Source organism: Salminus brasiliensis, chromosome 2 (assembly GCF_030463535.1).
Source record: "Salminus brasiliensis chromosome 2, fSalBra1.hap2, whole genome shotgun sequence".
NCBI classification, from domain to species: Eukaryota; Metazoa; Chordata; class Actinopteri; order Characiformes; family Bryconidae; genus Salminus; species Salminus brasiliensis.
In genome coordinates this window covers 21,617,529-21,638,664 of record NC_132879.1, presented here as the reverse complement: position 1 = coordinate 21,638,664, position 21,136 = coordinate 21,617,529, and the positions used below count along the sequence as shown (strand labels likewise).

The 21,136-nt window shown below is 40.0% G+C and overlaps 1 protein-coding gene across 3 annotated transcripts; it reads right to left on the bottom strand.

Annotated features, from left to right (window-relative positions):
* Positions 1–3,918: 3,918 nt before the first annotated feature.
* Positions 3,919–20,955, bottom strand: rbl2 (retinoblastoma-like 2 (p130)). 3 transcript variants are annotated; one of them, XM_072670259.1, is made up of 22 exons: positions 20,620–20,955; positions 20,001–20,131; positions 18,616–18,816; positions 18,116–18,180; positions 14,859–14,987; positions 13,983–14,140; positions 13,798–13,862; positions 13,520–13,691; positions 12,588–12,751; positions 12,147–12,259; positions 11,028–11,131; positions 10,747–10,884; positions 10,440–10,604; positions 9,271–9,367; positions 8,868–9,098; positions 8,376–8,635; positions 7,916–8,092; positions 7,526–7,597; positions 7,342–7,441; positions 6,882–7,105; positions 6,284–6,448; positions 3,919–6,159 (listed from the first exon to the last, which is right to left on the bottom strand). In XM_072670259.1, the coding sequence occupies exons 1-22, from the start codon at positions 20,755–20,757 to the stop codon at positions 5,986–5,988; spliced, it is 3,243 nt and encodes a 1,080-aa protein (XP_072526360.1). In that variant the 5' UTR covers positions 20,758–20,955; the 3' UTR covers positions 3,919–5,985. The 3 variants fall into 3 exon arrangements, with proteins under 3 accessions (XP_072526360.1, XP_072526367.1, XP_072526374.1); XM_072670266.1 differs by having other exon boundaries at positions 6,882–7,099; XM_072670273.1 differs by lacking the exons at positions 18,116–18,180; positions 18,616–18,816; positions 20,001–20,131; positions 20,620–20,955 and adding an exon at positions 16,136–16,484.
* Between the last annotated feature and the right edge of the window lie 181 nt (positions 20,956–21,136).

Here is a 21,136-nt window from a genome sequence, read left to right as displayed (position 1 = left end):
AGGCTGAGCTGACTGTGAAAAGATGAACCGTGCAAAGTGCTTTAACTCAGTTTCACTCATTTCCAGCTACCATGGGTGTAATGTGGGCTAGGTGGGTTCCAGGTGGGCATGGGCTCTAATTGTGTTTGTCCATGTGTTGTTAATGAGCCCTATTGTACAACAGGGTACAACTCAGATGGAGGGCATGTGTAACACCTCCTGGTCCCATCAATGACCCTGGTGGGACCCTGGTGGGCATCCATATGTGGGGCCAACATGGAACCCATGCACAAAACTTTCTGGTTACCAGTTGGGCTAGTCATGCGGGCCCCGCATGGACATGTTATCTGGGTTGTTACTTAGTCAGTGGTCTTAAGGAGTGAAATTATTGTTTTTAATACAGTTTAGCCACATATTACATGACTTTCCTGTATAAAGTAATGTTGTCTTCACATTTGTACTTTTCTACATAATTTGAATCATACAGTGAACAATTTGAACACAGACCAATAAAAAGTTCATTTCGGACAGAGGCGATCCAGTGGTGTCCGATATAATATGACAGGCTTCATTTGAAACAAGAATACTTCATAAAACACTTTAGCCATATACACAGAGGATCTTCACGTATAATATTACTCAACCCTTGGTATATACAAAGATGTGTTGACCTAAATGACCTTACAGGCCTGGAATTTTCCTTTTTTCCTTTGATGGGGTATAAACGTGACTATTACTGTCAACCTGATCTGTTGATTTAAGGTTCTGCAGTGTGCTGAACAAATACATAAATACATGTGTCATTTTCTTTGTGTGTGTGTGTTTGTGTGTGCGTGTGTGTGAGTGAGTGAGAGAGATAGAGAGGGAGAGAGGGGAGCACACCAGGTGTATTTCACTACATCCTGTGAGTCATCTTTTACAGTCATTAGATATGAAGGACTGTGTTAAAGTGCTGCTATCCCTTGCCTGAGGTCCATAGCAACAGACTTGAGACAGGCAAATGACACCTTTACTTCCTATAAACAAACACTGCAAGCCAGCATTCTTTATTCTTGTCTGTCACCAGAACACCAGTACCTTAAAGTAATGGTTCACCAAGACCTCTTTTCTCCCAAATATAAACCATCAGCCATCAAGACCTACACCTCCATTGCAAAACTGAGGAAACACACTTCAGACACCAAACACGTCTTGGTAACTAATACCTTAATTTAATTAATAAATTATTACATTTCTATAATAATTCATTTATTTAATTTGGTTCACTTTTCTCCCATTACACCCTACATTGCAGTGATGCCTGTTCTGAGCTCTTTCTTTATCTCCGCCCCAATCATGTGAAAAATGCAGCTGCCTGACGACCCTCTCCTTTTCTTTTCCCACAAAGAGGTCAGCTGGAGGAGGGAGCTGAAATTTCTCCAAAATGTTAAAGAAAAAAAAGTGAAATATAACTTTATTTTACAAGAACCCACATGTTCCCTCAGTCCCTATTAATCATTCAGTTTTGGAAAAACCCACATTCTCATACAGACATTGCTGTCCTCAGAACATCGTATTCGCTAATATGGATGTTAAACACTGATGGTCATGCAGAGTGTAGCAGGTCCCAAAGCAACTGATTGAAAATGCTCTGTGGTGCCGGATCTACACTGACTTCAAAAGACATACAGTAACCTCTCAAAAAAAGGATACTGGGTGGTCCCCATGTAGGTACAAATACATCTACTGGGGTGGTCCCCATGAAGATACTTCTACAGTACTTTTTTCATACAATGTATTAACGCTAATTTTTCTTCTGGGAGAGTGCCATTAAAGCTCATTTAAGGTACACAAATTAGACCAATTCAATCTCTTGGGCGATTAAAGGGTACATTTACGTTGTTTGTATGGTACCATTTTATGACAGCATAAGAAAAATGATGGATTTGATCAAAAGTAGCAGTTTGTTCTCACAAAAAAAATGACTTTGTTCATGACTATGGGGTTGGATGGAGCTCAGTTTAAGTTGACTCTGTCCTCTTTTGCCTGCTTTTTACGAGAGCAAATTCAAATGTCCCTCAAGCATGGAGGCATAACTGACAGGGTATTGTCTAGCATCTGTTTGCATAAATGTAGTTCATATTTATGGCTCGTCAGCTGTGTTTGGCAGGACAGGAAGTTACGGTGTGGTAAATCTGGCCAGTAAAGCTGCCAGAGAGATGTGTTGCTCTGAAGATTGGCAGGTACAGAGATGACAGAATAAATATTTCTTCAGAAACTCCATCTATGTCACCCTTTGGATGCATCGTATCAAAACTACTCCAATTTCCCCTATTTTACTACACTACATATATCACCATCTGATTGCTTCTTTATTATTAGGTATAGGAATGATGAATTAAAGTCTGCCTGTGTTATAGTAGTCAAAATGTGTTACATTCTTAAAAATGGAAAAAGGATCTTAGGATATAGGAGGTTTTATTGTAGAAATGCATTAGGCGTCTAAGCACATTATTTAAAACCAAATATCTCGACAATAAAAGACAATGCTCTGTACACTGAAGGATTCATCGTATACGTAAAGCAGCGTAACTGCACATTCTCATGTACGTGAGTGCATGTCTGCTTCTTGTGATTAACTAAACAGATAAGGATGGGGATTTTTGAATAAGAGGATCTGTCACACCTGTGACACAATCATGTTTTCATCTTGGGATATGAATTACCATCCATCTGAAATGCCTAAACGTTTATTATGAGCTGTAATTTTTCACTCTGGCCCCACAGCCATTTGTCACTGTAGTAAACAGGCACTTAATTATTAGTGTGTGAGTGTACCAGTGTGTAAGGGTACCAGTGTGTAAGAGTGTTGTCCTGGGAGTTGCTGGTATACATACATCAATATTATAGTAATGACACCTAGAAAACAATTACACCTTTCTTATAACTTTACATTTATGTTACAGATGTATGACAAATACAGGAATTTAAAGGGCCCATATACAATATTTTTATGTATGATGTTTGTACAGGTTTATGTGTCCATTTTATGACCTTACTTTATCTCTTAGAAATAATCTGGTTTTGTTACTATTCCTTCAAAACTGATGTATGTAAATGAACTCTAAGGTTAATAGATAGATAGCCAATATGTAAATTATGTTTTTGTGACACCACAAACACACTTTCTATCACACCACTATCAAAGGGGCATTTTCGTGTCTTAGTTTTCATATATGGACTCTATGGCTTGGGGATTAAATTGAACTGATGTCCCTCAGTCCTTTCCTTCAGTACTGACCCTTTCATGCATTTGGGCAACACTACTTTGCTCATACTTAGAAAGAATCCATTATTTATTACCAATTTATGTCAAAGGCAAGGCCTTAACTATGTCATCTTTTTAGAGGGAGCATGCTGCTGTGAAGCATTGATATGAACTGTATGGGAGCAACACTGATTAACAATGGTTCAGTACACTTCAAATGAATGAGCTGAGTGAGGTATGAAAGCCCAGCATGTGGTCATATTTCAGACAGTGACCTCACACACTGACTAACACACTCAGTTATGTGAGGCTTTCACAGAGGCCATACTGAAAAAGCACTATGGACACACAAACACATACACACATACACACACACATACACGCACTTCCCAGCAGTACTGACTCATTCGTAGTCAGACTTGCGATGGTCTCTCATGTTAAACTAAAGTTATATAGCTCAAATCAACACAGGTGTTACTCATCATCCTTACTCATCACCTCACTCCTCACTCACCTCTGATCATGGTTAAGTATTATCACAGAAACAGCAGTCTGGCACACCAGGAGATGTAAGCTTTGACCACATTTATGACCATAATCTTAATCATCTAAAGTCTGAAAGGAGGAAATATGGAAATATTTAGAAATAATAATATAAAACTTTAAAGATGGTAAGATGTAAGTTGGCACTTTTGATCAAATATACAATCATTTGCAATAATTTACAATACACATAGTAAATTCACAACAGTACAATTATTAATACAAAATGTGATTCATGAGTCATTTCTGAGCATTTTTATTCCGTTCTTCCGTAAGTAGCTTCCCCTAGCCCTAGCAATGCTCCCGACACTAGGAGGTAAGTGCTCCGCTGCAACAGTTAACAGGGACCTGTGCCGGCCAACATCACTTAATAATGATGAGGGGAAAAGCGCCATGTACCCCAGAGAGAACACAGCTAATTATGCACACTGGGGCTCCAGCCACTGATGGCAAAACAGCATGGCTTGGGATTCGAACTCGTGACCCCCAGGTCAAAGTGGTAGCGCGTGACAGCAACATTATGCTCTTTTCCTGAAATGCTCGAGCTATTTTAAGACTTGTTTCCTTTTTTGCCATACAAGTAAAAATATCTACATTTGCCATACAAGTAAAAATATATGAATATGAAACAGCCTCCAGTTCTTATCTGGCTGAAATGAGAAAGTTTAACCCTACTCTACACTACACTGCTTAGTCATGAGTAAAATGATTGTGCTGTATTATGAGTCAGTGGGGGGCTGACTACATACCGACAGTACGAAATCATATTTCAGTCACTGCACAGTGGAGTCTAGTGCAGCCTATTGTGCCCTCTGAGCCAGTCAGGGATTTCAGCATGTAGTTCAATCTACCATAGCAGCATGCATCACTGCTTTATAACACTAACCTAATGCATGCAGTGCCAAAGAGACAGCCTTGTTTTTTTTTTTACATGTTTGATGTGGAGGGTCAGTGTGCTGGCAATTAAGGGGAGCAGGACTCCATCTAGTGGAGAAATACAAAATTTAATACCTTAGGTTCTCAGATCTGTGACATTTTCTGTCCTTTATTTAATGCCATGTAAGGAAACTCTATGTTAAGCGCACATACAAAGCTCAGAAAAGGTCAGTGGGAAAAAGGCACTTTTACAATAAAATGGATGGACAGTTTGTTTTGACATCACGATCCAGAAATAACAAGAGAACAAAGACATTTCTTCAGGAGTAAACAGGAGGAAAAAAACTGAAGTAAAGAAGGAGACATAATTTGTCTTGCACAGCTGTAGAGCATGTGCACAACAAGAGGGATAATAAATATTGCTTTTAGGTGGAATACAGCTTATGCTATAAACAGGATAGTTACTATTAGGTGCTGGTTTTGTCTAGTTGGTATCTCTCTAACTAATGTTAGAAAAATAGCATAAATATATTAGCTATATAACTCACGCACATACAAAGACAGTAAACACACTGCAGCATACAAAAGAGTTCACAATCATTTCTTCGTGATATCGTAAGAAATCCGAACTCTGGTCACTATACATTATAAAAGATCTTTACGAAAATACTTCTTAAAAAAGCAGTACAATGTCGATGCTTGATAAGATCGGCTGGCGAATGCTGTTAAGGGCTTTATCTTCTCAAATGTCCTCCTGGAACAGCTCACTCTATATATTGAGAAAAAGTATGCCATTGCTGTCATGCAAAAACCTTGTATCTCTATTTTTTTCATTTAAAGCTGTCAGTTTGTGCCAAAATGAACCAACAGAAATGTTCCCAAATTACTTGGAATATTTTGTTGTTTACATTGAGATCCACTGAAAGTCAAAAAACAAAAGTTGCAATTTTGGAGACTTGCAGTTTTTTTGCATGACAGCGTCAATATATAGACACACATTTGCTTCCTGTAAGCCCATGTGTAGTTCTTGTTTTTAGAGAGTGCAACTCAAAGGAGTACCAAAACACAGCTGACATTTTTACTGTATCAAAATGGGCAAAATATCTGCATTTGTAGGCAATACGCTTATCCGAAATCTCCTGTGAAGGTTAGCTGAAGGTTTCTGAGGGTACGTTGATGGTTCAGGTGGTTTGTGGTAATTTACTCCATGTTTATGTATGCGTATGCTCAGTCCTGTGGTCATAGACTGTGCATGTTTCTGCATCAGTGTAATAGGTCACTAGTTTGTGGATGCTCCTTTATTTCATAAGTGGAGTTTGGATCTCGCAGGACTTTCTGCGTCAATGGGAGGAGTTGCGGTCATTGGCCACATCCTGGAGGCGGCGGAGGAGTGCCGTCTGGTTGTCTTGGCAGAGCCTCTTAGCAGGAGAATGCTGCTCCTCCTCCAGAGCCATACTGCGCTTCTTGGTGGGTGTCTCCCCAGTACGGATCATACTGTTAATCTCCCGTAGTCGCTGGAGAAGAAGAATAGAGAAAGAGACAATGTAATTAATATTACATCATGAGCCTGATGCAAGCATGTAAGTATGTATAGCCTCAGGCAAGAAAACTGTATGTAGTGTGTGTGTATTTCTTTACATTGGAGGGGCTGGAGCTGATGTAGTAAAAGATCTTGTCTCTGGGGGTGAGGGGGCTGCCGCTCTTGTGTGGAGAGATATAGATGGAGTGGTTGTGTGACAGAAGTACTCTGCGTGGAGAGCCGATCCGAAGCAAGGGGTACGGACACAGAGGCGGAGTCTCAGCCTATGAACAACCAAACAGAGGTCACACATAGAAACTCCTAAATACATATTGATTGATACTGCCTGGTGACCTCATTTGCCCTTGTCTACCTCATTCACAGTATATGAAGTGACTTGTGCTTATCCAACTAGGGCATTTTGTAGATCAACTTGTTTTAGATATAAGTGCTGGATTACTGACAAGTCAGATAGTCAGTTATTGCTATTTAATAAGATCTGTTGTACTTTAACCCTAAAACATATTCATAGTGGTTTGCAATATAGTGTATCCAACAATAAAGGCAGCCTTGAGCATTGCTTATATAGTAATATAAACACAGTAGCACACCCAAACTGGTATGTGCAGAGTGACAAATGCAATGTGGTGAATGGATCAGGATCACTATACAAGCAAATGACTGTTTAGCATTTCCTGAGTGGGCTTCTGGACTCACCCCAGCTTTTGGTGAGCTGGAGGAGTAGCGTAGGGCGAACTGTTTGATCTGTTTGATGTAGACATGGTTGTAGAAGCGGATCAGGTCACCCCGTTCCTCCTCCTCCTGCTCTGGAGGGGCCCCAGGGGCATGGGTTGGGGTGGAGGGGGCACTGCTGGGCTGGGGAATGGGCAAAGTGCTGCTGGAGCGCATGGACATAGGACTACTGTCACCACTTCCTGTTGCTGAGAGAAAGAGAGAGAATGGAGATGCATTTTTTTCCACTGATGCAATTTTTTTCCACTTTAGTTTTCTTCCTCATAAGTAGTTACATGATAAGTTCATCAACTGAAATCTGCATTTCCTACACAGTGAGAGAGAATCAAACAAAAACAAGACAAGAGATGCTTCTGGACTTCCACACCTATTAGGGGTCAGTAAAGAGTTAAAGGCATGTGGTAAGTGTATTTGACGGTATTACCCTGTTCGTGTCCTCCTTCAGACGGAGGAGTCTGTCTGTTGTTTTCATTGTTGCCTGAGTGACGTCTCTTTCTTCCTGATATCAGAACACTTCTGTACACCTGGAAAACCATCAGTAGTCTTAGCACTGTTATCATCCTCATCTACACACTTTGTCTGCACGTATGCAGAGCCGCTGTACTCACACTGCTGCTGGCCTGAGGCTGAGACCTGTAGCACTTCATAATGTTCTGGAAGGATTTGTCCTCTTTGGTCACCTGTACAACAGATAGGCAAGTGAAACACATTGCATGCTTATGTATTACTTTGTTATTCATATTAATATCCATTTACAGGTAGATCCTTGCAGTTTTAAGGATTGTTGAACTTTCTGGCTAAAATGAAAAAAAAGTCAATTATATAAGAATTCATTATTTTATTATTAAATAATTAATTACGCCATATGTTTCCATTTGGTCTAACACTGTAGAGACAGCATACATACACACATATTACCACAATATTAATTATTGTTAATTAATTATTAGTAATTATTATCATTATTACTACAGCTGTTCTTTAGTATTTTCTCACACCTTAGTCATGACGTAGATGGCACACATTAGCAGCTGATCGAGGTGCCGATCAATCATCAGCTCAGTGCAGTGTACTAGTGAGTACTCAAAGCAGGTCCAGATTTTCCTTCGCAGTTCTGTGCTAATGTCCAGCTTTACACACAGGTCCCGAAGACGCACACTGGCCAGGTGATACACCTGACACCCAGCAGAGGACAAAGTCATTACACATTGTAGAGTCTACAGTTTCAATACATGTATTCCCACTATCTACATTTTTCTTCTTACTGCTGGCAATAATTTGAAATGTAAAGGTATCAAGCTTAAATCCATTATTGAATGTTTGAAAAGGGGAAAAAAAACTTCTATAAAATTATGGCATGTGTATTCTTTCAGACCACTGTTAATGTATAGTTTTGATGCTATCAAGCCATTCTGTAGAAATGCAACTTAATGCAATGCAATGTAAGCCCTTGCTCACCTTGCGGAAAAACAGACTGAGGGAGCCTGTTCTTTGGGCTCTGTTTGGTGGTGTTCCCTGAACAGGGCTTTTCTTGCTCTGTTTTCCTGCTGCAGGGCTGCTGTGGGCAGTGCCGGTGGGTGTAGTGGCTGTCAGCTGCTGGGCGTTCAGTGTGCCAGTCAGCGCTTGGGCAGTGAGAGGCTGCAGCCCTGTCCCACTTTGTCCTGTCACACTCACCTGCACCGGGATGAATGTAATGCCTCCATTCTCATTGGCTATACCTGCAGAGGGAAGGAGTAAAGGAAATTTCAAATGAACATTCAGTGCATGTCAACTATTTTTAAGTGACATAGCTTTGTAATGGGGCATACTGTGCAACAGGGTGGTAACAATTGCAAAGATGGCAATACAAATGTCAAAATAAATGAATTAATAAATCATCACTGTCTCCAGCCAAACTTATAAAAATTATACTATGCCTGAAGAAACATAGATTTAGGTAGTTAATTTCACCTTGCACAGGTATGGTGACCGTCTGACCATTGTTTGCAGTAACAGTAGCTGTTGCCATGGTGACCACAGTCTGGCCTGCAGGAATAGTGCTGACCAGGGAGGGCTGGGTGACCCTGCCCGATGCAGCAGGGTCAGGGGTGGTATCTGAGTCCACAAAGAGGCGCCTGCGGGCTGTACCTGTGGGTGGAGAGCTGTAGCGCTCATGGAGAGTAGAAGAAGTGGGGAATGCTCCTAAGGCAAAGAATAGGAGGGGGGACACCAGTGATCAGTAATCACCGATATTAAATCAGAGAATCCACATTTTGTATCACAGACTTAAAAATATCCCATTAACTCTGATACTGCAGTTTAGCTGGTTAACATATCTCTTTGTTTAGCCATAGGTAATTGTGTCAGTGTTTACCTTTTCCTGCTCCTGCAGTGTTAGCACTGAGCTCATTATTTTTGGGACTCTGAGGGTTGCTGCCAGATCCATCCTCTAAGTATTGTGGGGGCATTACCTATAATCGGCATCCAGGCATGTGTGCAAACCCACACAAACACATACACACATTATTTTATATCATATCATACTATCAGGCTAACTTTTAAACATTGCAGCTATTGCTGTTAATGAAAACATAAAGTATAATCTTATAATTAGTATTTGCAATATTCACTCTTTACATTTTATAGATCACACTAGTTTACATAGACAGATTACACTATACCTTCCAATTGCCACACACTTGCATTTTAATTCTTACACTCTTTACATGTTACTACAGGACACACTTGTACCCGAAGTGTCTGTACAGTTTACAACGAACAATTACCTAAACTCTTTCTACTCATATGCTGCTCTGACACCAATCCATATACTTGATACATCAGTTTATTGTCTTGTTGTGTCAGCTGTCCTGCCTAGTTAGTGTTGTGTATTGATTGTCCTGTATACTTATTGTCCTGTGTGTTTATTGTTCAGTATGTGCACATCATGTATCTGCATTTTTTGTAGTCCTGTGTAACATGCTGCTGTATTGTGTTTCATCATGGGCATGACGAACAGCACCATGGACACTCGTATAAAATAAGGACGCTTCACTTGGTTCTTTGGACAAAGCCATGTTTATAAAACAAATGTGTGGGAACCTTTAAATTGGTAAAGAACCTTTACATCAAGTGTAAACCTGGTTACATCAAGACCCTTAACCTCTTAAACTCCTCTAAATCACCAGTGGCTTGTTTCCCCCCACTGTTATTAATTAGGAGTATAGCCTATACTATAGGAGTATAGTTTGCATTGCTTTGCATGTAGTTGCTGATTATTAATCCTCAGGGTGTAATAAAAGTCACATAACATAAGAGGTTAAAAGGTTCCTCACTCTCACACTCTTTATTCCATGGTTTCTTTATAACATGGTTCTTTACGGAACCAAAAGTGGTTGTTTTATGGCTCCGATCAAAGGACCAATTGAAACATCTTTATTTTTAAGGAATTATAATAAAACCACTTAACTTGACATGACTTAACTAGATGTCTCAGGGTTAAAGCATTAATGAATGTGGTTAGAAGCAGGTGTTGTTTCTGACCTCCTGACAGGAAGGCACGTGGTTCTTGGCCCCTTTGATGCTCTCCCAGAGAGGGGAAGTCTCTTTCCAGGCCAGGCTCTCCAGCACCTGCTCCTCCACATGGTTCAGATGCTTCACCGCCTCTCTGAACAGACCCTCCTCTGCCCGAACCAGCACCTCGATTACCTGATATAGAAGAGAGACCAAGATTATTACAGTTTTTCAGTTTTCTGGCATTATTATGAAACTATAGAAATAGAAAAAGAGGATATGTTACATTCTGCTGCATTAACATGTGTTGACCATTTCTAAGTTCCAATGTTATTACCTTATAGAAGTGGTATGGAGGTATATCAAAGACTTGCAGCACTCGCTGAAACTCGCCAGGTGGTCGGTAGGAGAAGATCACAATTTCCAAACAACAGGCTATCAGGGAACGGTGGAACATGTCTTGCTCTAGAATACACTGTACAAGAATGTTCCACTTAGGTGGTGATTCACACACCAATAAATTGATAAACTTTAGTGTAATATTAGGCAAAATCGTAAATGAACTTTCAGGTGTATGAGACAATGAATATATGATAGAATGGATGAGTGAAATCTCACAGAAAGGTCACTGTCACCAAGTCTCCTCTTCTCCTGGTCAATGATGCCCTCAAGTGCCTTGTAGTACAGCGCCTCGGCCAGGCAAAAGTATTTTGCAGCAATATCTGCAAAGAATGTATATACAGGCATAATATTCTGTGTTCAGCATAATATTCAGAAATACGGTGAAAAAGAATCATACACTCATAACCAGTGAATATTGTTTTTAAACGCTAAAGCGTCATTTCGCATAATTGTGTATTTCTTACTCCTGGGTTCCCCCTATAGTGGGCAAGCGTAATTCGTGCCTTGAGCCAAATGCTTAGAGATGCAGAACAGTCACAGAAAGTGAAAGTGTTGCAAAGTTCTTGAGAGAGATCTGGTACACACTGCACCAGTGTGTACATAGTTACAACCACAAGTTACATTGTGCAGTTAGCAGCGTTACAAGCTCCGAGTAGCGTTGCTAGAGGCGCTCCTCTGCCTGTTACAGGAGGAGCATCACAATGATTTTGAAACTGATATTTTAAGGTAAAAATGCTACATAATGCTGCTTTAAATGCATGGGCAATGCACCATTAGCTTTGATATACAATGCTGTGCAGAAGTCAGCATTTTTATCTGGGCAGTAGAAAGGTAGACCTTAGGAAAACATTTGAATAAGTACAAATAAACCAATAAACAATATATTTCCAAACCTGCCATTGTGGAATCCAATTATATAAGTATCATCCGATACCAGTTTATCTAATTAGTGTTTCATTAAAGTAAATTACGTGATTTGCTGGTGCAACTGAAGAAATTCATACAGTATCTGAATGTCATAGAGAAGTTAGCAACCAAACCTCTGTTCTTCTAACTGTGCTCTTCAAACCAACATATCCATAACATTACAGCATATTCGTCTTACATTTTACTGTATTGGTATTTATTGTAGTGTCCTTTTGTGTTATATAGTACTAGCTACATTCACTTATATGTAACTACAAAATACAATGATAATGTAAAACTTGCAAAAGACTGATATTGCCGATAGTATATAAAGTATAAAATACATATCTTCTGTTATGTTTTTATATTATGTTTTATTTATTTTGTGAAAATCCCTGAATTATGTGACATGGGGAGAGTTTTTTTTACCTCTTGCCAGACACCCGTTCTCCTCCTCCTTTGTTTCATAGTTCTGGAGAAAAGTGTCAGACATCTCCCTCAATCTGGCAGCTATGATCTCAGTGGGGTTCCTTGCACAGGCCCTGGGTGCACAGATTAGAAATATACTCTAAATTACAGCCTTTTAACAAGACATTACGAATATATATATATAGGTTACAGCTTATGCAGCATTTACATTATTACATTTTTTTTACACCAACATGTAAACACAGCACTAAAATCCCAGTCAGCAACTGGCAACATGACTATGTCACACTCTTTAAACACTTGCTATGTGCTCAAAACACAATAGGCTCATGTTAATAAACAGAACTGGACTGTTGCAGGTGTGAACCATATAGGGCAATTCCAGTTCATGTTTTTAATGAGGTGCAATATAAAAATACAGTTTAGTGGTGTGGGCATTACTTCAGTATCTCTCTTAGTCTCAGGCTCGGTCTGTGCTTCAGTCCTGCTAAGAGGCTATGCAGACGTCCCACGCCCTGCATTGCCATGGAAACCGGAGTGCCGGCACTGCTCTCCTGCACATATGCCCTGCCCGTCAGTGGAGTGGACACTTTCAGAGCGGATGACTGTGAAGCAAACATACAGATTAGGGTTTATTTAAAAGGAGGGAAAAAAATATATTCCATTAATGATGACTTTATTCATTATTCAGTACAGATCTAATCACCATGTCAATAACTCTGATCCTTTACAAGTCAGCCAATAGCAAAAGCATAGTGTAATTTTCTATGAATTAATTCTCACTTGTTGCTATGGGTGCCAACTTGGGTTAAACATGGGGGGGGGAGAGTTATTAATATAGAACATTATATAAGACATTAATATAGGAGCAGTAATCATGGTTAAATATACAAAAAAATGGTTAAGAATTTATTTGTTTTGCTACGTTAAGTGCCACTACTATGGCTTAAGGATTGCAGGGGCATTGCCCCCCTTCTCTTTTGGAGGTGAGGCAATCCATCCAATCCATTGTTTATTAAAACAAGTAAAAAAATTCCTTTGAAAATCCAGATTCAAAACAAAACATTCTGATTTAAGCTTGTAAGTAGAAAAAGTTTTATAAGAAGAAAATCATTTCAATTATATAAAAAAATATTACATGTGCAGAAAATATGTCCAATTAATTAAATCCAAGGTAATTTCTTATTTAATTATGTGGTTACTCATAAAATTGAGCGACAACATTTTAATAGCACAGCAAAACAAGACTAAAGACTAACATTTATTCTAAACAAATAATAAAAAGAAATAATTAAAGGGAGTAGTTTTTCTGTAAACATGTATGTAGTAGGAGATTGTAACACTATGTCCACTGATGTAACGTGCAGTCTTACAGCTAAAGAGTTGTAAAGAATGCTTGCAGGACGCTCCTGGTTTTCTATCCCCTCACACAGGCACGGCCCTGGTGTACCGATGTCCTCTTTTGCCCCTTCTCCAAGGAATATTCTCTCATCTAGAGCGCCTGACGACAAAATGTGCTCCTCATACACTCGGTTCAGAGATGCCCTGAAAGATTCACGCATGCAAACAAAAAAATTGGATTGGAGAGAAAAAAGGTTGTTAGGTTGTTAATCAGGTCAGGTGTTTACTTTGTGTAATTCCAGAAACTTACAGACTGTCTCCAAAATTGACAGGATCCAAAAATCCTGTCAGTGTCTCTTCTTTCCCCTTTAAAATCTGTAAATAATAAGGAGGAGGCATAAAGAGATGAGATGACTATAATAAGGTTTGCAGGTAGGACTGTACAGACTGCAAAGACTGCAATGTATTTAATAATTAATGACGTATCTGGAGCACCTTGCGCTCAAACAGTCTCTTGATGAATGGCTTCCAGAAGTGCTCCTTCACTCCTTTGGCCTCCAGCACCAGACCATCATGCAGTTCACACAGCTGCTCTATGAAGCAGAGGGGACCACCTGGCTTATAGTCCTTACTGCTAAAGTCTTCGGGGAGACCTGGAAAACATACATACACACACACATACACACACAAGCTATCATTAGTTACAAAGCCTACACAGCAAATGCAAATAAGAATTGTTACTAAAGAAGAATTAAAAAACAAAAAAAGGGCAATCAGCTGTTTATGCTGGGGTATCTGCTGTTTATTTGTTTGTGTGTGTGTGTGTGTGTGTGTGTGTGTGTGTGTGTGTGTAACTTGATGCCGATAAAGAAAAGAGATACTGTACAGGTACATTATTGTTCCCAAGGTATATAACAAGGTAATAATATACCCTCAAATCTCTCCATGGTTGGAAGTCCAGGAGAGCATAATTGATCTTGACCTCTGGGTGAGTCCACCATGGTCTTTAAGGTTAAACTGTCCACCTTAACACACACTATATGCACCTTCTCAGAGGAAAGGGGCATATTTACAGTAAAAACAGAGGCTATGGAGGCAAGGCAACTAAAAAAAATCCTGAATCCTGAGTAATATAGTACAATTATGTTTCCTATCTAAACGTAGGAAGCACTTTGTGAGGACCAAATGCCATAAGCGATGATCTGAAAACATGACAATGTTGTGGACGTGAGGACACCGGTCATAAATCTGGCAGATTAAGTTTCATTCTGCTACTGTCTTGCAGAAGTCAATGTTAATACTCACAAATACATTAACACCAACATTGTGTATATGTTTTTGTGTGTGTGGGAGAGTTTCTCTGTGGCGTACCTTTGAAGGCAGGGTTGAGCAGGTCTTTACGGTTGGAGCATAACAGAGAGTTGGAGTAGACCAGGTCAAGTGCACAAAGCAAGAGGTGATACGAGTTCACAAGGTCATCACTGATCATAGGAAAGTTTCCTACAGTAATGAGAGAAAGACAAGGACATTATTCAAAGACAAAGACTACTATTTACAGTAAACAGTGCTTAAAGGTCCCAGCAACACTCCTGTACTTGACGCAATCCTACCAGACCAACGCCCACCATGACTGTTTGACTGAGAATGGTCCACCAGTGATGGACCAGTGGTGGACATAGGACAGTCGCATAGCTGGATGGGGTTAAAGGCTAACATATTAAGCTAAGTAACTGTAAAGCTCACCTATATCATATGGGCACTGACCATAAATGACAATACAATGTCAACTTTAGTGTATATTGACTATGGCTGGGAATATGCCTAGATGCATCATATAGAAGGTTGAGAAGGATCAGCATGGTTCTCATGCATCGTATTCTGCCTTTGGTTTGGTTCCATCAAGAGTGCAACTCTACCAGCCATCATCCGGTCTGGCAACACATTAAGCCCTGCCACCGTGAGTGTCACACCAGCTACACGGCACCACAAACAGACTGTATATCAGCCAGACAGCAGCCCAGATCCATTTGCAACAACAGGAAAAGTCTGCAGAGGCTGCACTGCTAGGAGCCACGGTGTAGATTTATTCCTTCCTGTTTAACCCATTTGAAGAGGAACCCACACACTGGGCACGTCTGCAGGGCCCAGACAACAATCGCCAGAGTGTTATTAATATAAATGATGAATATTTAGACCAGAAAGTCTCCCCTTTCTCACAGTTCTCTTATACATGGTAGACACACTCCTCAAACTGTCCATTTAAAAGACATGGAGATTATAAAGTGTGTACAGATACAATCACAGACATGCTGAAATACATTCCAGTGTATTGACATGTAGAGCCCACTCACAACACTTTAACACACAGTGCAGAATAGTTTATAAAGCTACTATATTCATAATAATCAAACTGCTTAAAATATTTTACATGAGTAGACAAGCTAGTGCTAAATGCACAAAAATAATGTGGGTCCACAGTTCTTTTTTATTTACAGTATTTACTGATTTTACAGTAGTTACTAAACAATCGGTCTTAAGAGTCAATATAAGCATCACAGTGATACCATATTTAATTATATCACATAGATTCAATGGGAAAGATGTATGAACAATTCAACATTCAAAAATACAGGCTGTACTGTACTTACAAGATCCTCAGTGGAGTCCACAAAGAAAACAAGAAGCTGTACTCTGTGAAACCTTGGTCAGAACAATCGCTGCACCATGACAGCAGAATGAGGGAGATTTAAACCAAATGAAGGAGGGGGAGAAAAAAGAGGGAACCAGAGAGCCATCCCACCGGCCCTACGCAGACCATAGGCTACTCAAATACAGACAAGTCCTGACTTGTCATCTCCACTGGTTACTATGATAAGCAGTGCATGCTGCACATGCCCGGAAATAATTGTCTCGGTCGGTGTGCTTTTTTTCTCCCTGCTGTGTGCTCTCCTTTTCCTTCCCTGCTCTGTGTTCTCTCTTTAAATACAGCCATGGCACGCAGCTGTCAAACTCCATTGTTCTGCAACATCATGCATCTAAACTTTATGCCTAGCATGCTGCACGACTGCACTAAAAAAGCATTCGTTTTTGCTTGCCGTACTTGCAAGTCAAGGCCGGTGCACTATCTTCTTTACTGCGATTGTATGCACCACTGAGCATATTTGTTAACCTTTGCAGAGTCTTTGATAGTTTAGCATTGATTAAAGGGATCTTTAATCTTTTTGGACGCCTGCTAAGACAAAACGTTCAAACTCCTACACAATTCACAAGAGCTCGTTTTACCTAATGATTATGCAAACACTACGCAAAGAAGGCCAAAATCAATGTGGTGGTTCACTGCATATGAGTGTGTGTGTGTGCCCCCTGTGGCATCTAGCTGATGCAGAACAAGCCTGCACAGGCCCTAATAATGATTGGGATCACATGACCAAGCCTTAGCTCTCCTCAGCTAATAGGAACAATCCCGAAGCTCAAACCCGCTTCATGGATAATGACCCACTCAGCCTTCAGCAGACCTATTTTGTGAGGAAGGAAATCCAATAAATGATGCCCTCGTCTCTTTCCTAGCTCTCTGGCTCCTGCCTTAACTCTGTTTTCTTTTTCATTAGAGCTGTGACCTTCTCTCCCCTTAAAAAATCTGTGTAACCCCCAATTACCAAAAGCGAAAGCTTAAAAGCTTAAGAACTCTTGACTTTAACTGCAATACCAAACAGCAGAATAAACATCTATGTGTGAAGTATAAAGCCAATTTCACATCAGACACAGTGTTGCGAGCATAACGTTCCTCTACTAATCAATGCAGCCTTTCACACCAACTGCACGAACAACATCCTAGCAGTTTCTAGGGAGGTACAGTACAAAATGCAGTATTTCCATTTATATATGCAGTAATCTGATTAATTGTACCTTCTAGGCCAACAAACATATCAACAAAAGTAAGTATTTATTTCAATTCTGCAAAAATAAGCTATTTGCCACCTGATATTGTGAACAGGACAGTTAGTTAGCTAAGAAAATCAAAACAAGCAGGTAGGCCTGAGGCCTGAGGCATGAGCCTGTTAACAGCTAATTTAAAAAAAAGATATGGTAAAATTATGTCTACTTAAAGTTTATTTAAGCAATACAATAACAATAGAGACTTTTTTAGCCTGTATTCCCATCTCACATGTGTGTCGCGTCGGGTGTGAAATAACAAATAACATGGAAGGGTCCCAGCATACCAGGAGTGTCGCATTGTTTCTGAAGTAAAATAGCGTTTATAGATGAACTGTACTCATTTTCTCAGTTTACAGGCATATACAACTACACATATACAACTACATACAAAGCTAAAAATAAGTGCAGCAGCTGCAATATCCTCACAGCTCTGTAAAGAATGAGGCTAAATACACTGAAATAAGTAATGCACTAATTTGACTTCATTTAACTTGTACATCATTTCCACATGAAGAAAATACAGGTCACTATATCAACATTTTGTCTTTCAGTTTAAAGACTTTATTAGTAACTGTGCTGATGTAACATATTTTAATGACGTGAAGAGGCACAAGTAAAAGTAAAAGTAAATTCACTGCATTGCATCTTTTTTTCAAATTTATAAAGCATGGCTCAGGAGCTTTGTTCCTCACCTTTTGCATGCACAAACAGGACCCAGCAGAAGTGGAAGACCTCCGCCACAGTGCAGGGATGCCGCCTGAGGACACAGGGAACTCCAGTTAACTCATACCTCGTATAGAAGAGCAAGCAAGGTCAGACAGGTTTTTATAGCTTCATGCAAGGCTACAGAAGAAGGGCCCAGAGACACCTACTTCAATCACACATAACACATCACCCCCACTGTTTCAGGACATTTCTGAGATATATTCATATACCAGGGAGCTTTATATAAAAGGTAAGGGCAGGTGAACTGTAATTGCAAAATACAACCACTTTCAAATACAAATAGAAAATGTAGTATTGCTGGTATTCGTTAGGACAATTATTAACTACTACAAGTGGCCTCTGACCTTTTCTGGTTACGTAACATTTAATGTCAATAAAAGTTACACATCAGCTTACCATACAAGCTTACACAGTAGCGGAGTACAGTAAAGATGACAAAGTGCAGCTTTCCATTACAAAAACCCACCTCTGTTTCCTGCTTCTGTGCGCTCGAGGAGGTTCTTCAGAGGGGGTTTTAAATATGTCTTTGAAAATGGGGACGTATTTCTTGAAAATGACAGCTGTCACAGTGAAGTTCCTCTCCAGTTTCTCTGTGCTCTGCCGGAATTCCTTTGGCAAGTTGGCCATATCCTGCCATTTCTTCATCTTGCTAAAAAACTCTATCAAGCTATGGTAAGAAAAAGGTCATAGTTATTCTAGTGTTCACAATCTAAAATGCATTTTTTAAAAATCAATCACACTTTTAACTCCTTAAACCCTTTGCATAGGTCCACACTTTAGGTTTCTGACCCTCAAAGCTACATTACTGTCATAATTAACATCAGTTTCATAGGCCCTCTATTGACAGTAGACTTTTTATCCAAATGTTTGTGGACACTCCTTCTAATGAATTCATTCAGCTACGTGCACCCATTGCTGACACAGATGTTCAAAAGCAGATGTGCATCTCTAGACTGTGGATAAACATGTTCAGATAAACATGAACCCGTTGGCATTATGCCTAATGCCAGGAGTGGACTAAAGGGGTACAAAGCCCCCAGCATAGAGCTGTGGAGCAGTGGAACTGTGTTCTCTGGAATAATTGTGCTCCATCCAGAACTTTTGGGATGATTTGGGAGGTTTGGGATGAGGTGGGATGGTGATCATCCAACATCCTGATCTTACTAACGCTCTTGTATAATAGTGTAAATAAGCACGCCAAGCTATACAATAACAGTTCTTGGGCAAAACTAGTTTTCCATGTCTCCATAACATGGCTAAACTGTAAGTCGTTTTGGATGGAAGCATCTGCCAAAGTGCTATTAATAAGAGTAATTAAGGCCAGAGTACATTCACTGGCAAACACAGAGTTATTAACATTTGCTGATGTGTTCAGAATGTTCAGAAAAAAATTAACAGACAAAACAAAAGTTAATGGACAGAGAACCTTGCAGATTATTCCAGCAAGCAGTCATACAGTATTTGTCCATGTTTGTCTGGCTGGTGTACTCTGGCCTTAAGATATAAAAATGCTTCATTATGCTGCTGGTAAAACAAGCCTTATTTCATATCAGATTTGTATTTGTAATTACCACATGTAATGCAAAACAAATATAGTGAATTATATGTGTGCACACTTTTTACTCTTTTATTACTCTAGAAATATCTATGAAACAGTAATAAATACTTCTAAAGTATTTCTGGGAGCCATTCTGGCCTTAAACCTCTTCATCTCACTACTCACTACTGTACATGAGCTGTTTTATGCACAAGTCATTAATAGTGCATGCATAATCATGTTTCCATATGACAGGCAAATGTGAAGCATGAAATTGGTTGAATGTGGTGTTGAATGTCTTATGATTGGCTGACCTCTGTTCTGAGGAGCGCAGAATCCGTGTTAGGGACACATAGTTCCCCTCAGCTGTGCCTTTGCCTACAGTGGGCACAGTTGTCCTGCAGGCCACATACAGGGCACACGCCAGCCAGTGTAATTCACTACCCTAAGAGAAAGAGAAAGAGAGAGAGTATGGGGGATGGGGCATTGCCAGGTAAGCTTTACACAGTAACAGGACACATACGTGTAAAGACTAAAACAGAAAATAAGGCAAAGAAATACATACACCAAAGGTCAGTCAGTTGTTAGTGAATTGCATAAGGTATCAAGCACCAAATGTATATTTTAATGTGTTTAATGCATGAGAAAAAAAAGAATGCACCAGACTTTACAGTATATTTACAATAATTTACAGTATCCAATATTTAAAGCAGCAGTTAATGCTCCCTTAAAGGCTTTCGATAAGATAAGGCCTAGGAATACTGAGCTGTCTTAAACCAGCTTAACCATAAATATGAGCATTTAGTCTCACAAAGGTGGTCTGTTGTACTGGTAGACATGCATAAACGTTATATAAACGTGTGAGCGCTCCAATAGCATGCCAAATGCCGGCGAGTCGCCCGAAGCGTACGTAACGTTAGCCTCCTGTCTTACCTCCAACGTGTAATTCTTGCTGATTTTCTCATAGCTCCTCCATGCCCCGTTACTCGCCTCCTCGTCCATATTTAGGGCTCGACAGAGATCTTCAAACGCCAGCCTTGTTTTCTGCAGAGCGTCTTCCTCCTCGTTCATTTTCACGCAGCCGTACGATCAAACTACACAGAATACACTCGCCCTAGTCGTTTCTGCCTATGTAAGGAAAGCAAACAGAAGCAACCGCTATACACAGCACCAGAATATAGCATTTAAACCACTCGATTCAAACCCAACGCGAGTTATTTCATTGCTGTACGGCACAGCGCACAATTCTGCACAGTGCAGCCATTTAAATGTCCTTTGACTGACAGCTACTAGCTTGCGTGCCAAACTTACGCTGCGTGCGTATGTGGAGTTCACGGACGCCGGAATACGCTCTTATTTTGCGTACGGTCGTTCGAGAATACAAAATACGCACAAGTTCTCGTAATACACAGAACTAATGTGACCGCCCACTTTTCACGGCCCAAATGTC

Coding starts and splice junctions, on each gene's coding strand:
- rbl2 (XM_072670259.1), bottom strand. CDS start 20,757: ATGAACGAGGAGGAAGACGCTCTGCAGAAAACAAGGCTGGCGTTTGAA. Junction 18,817..20,000: donor CTGCGCTCCTCAGAACAGAG/GTCAGCCAATCA, acceptor TTCTTACCATAG/CTTGATAGAGTTTTTTAGCA. Junction 9,099..9,270: donor CACTGCAGGAGCAGGAAAAG/GTAAACACTGAC, acceptor TCTTTGCCTTAG/GAGCATTCCCCACTTCTTCT.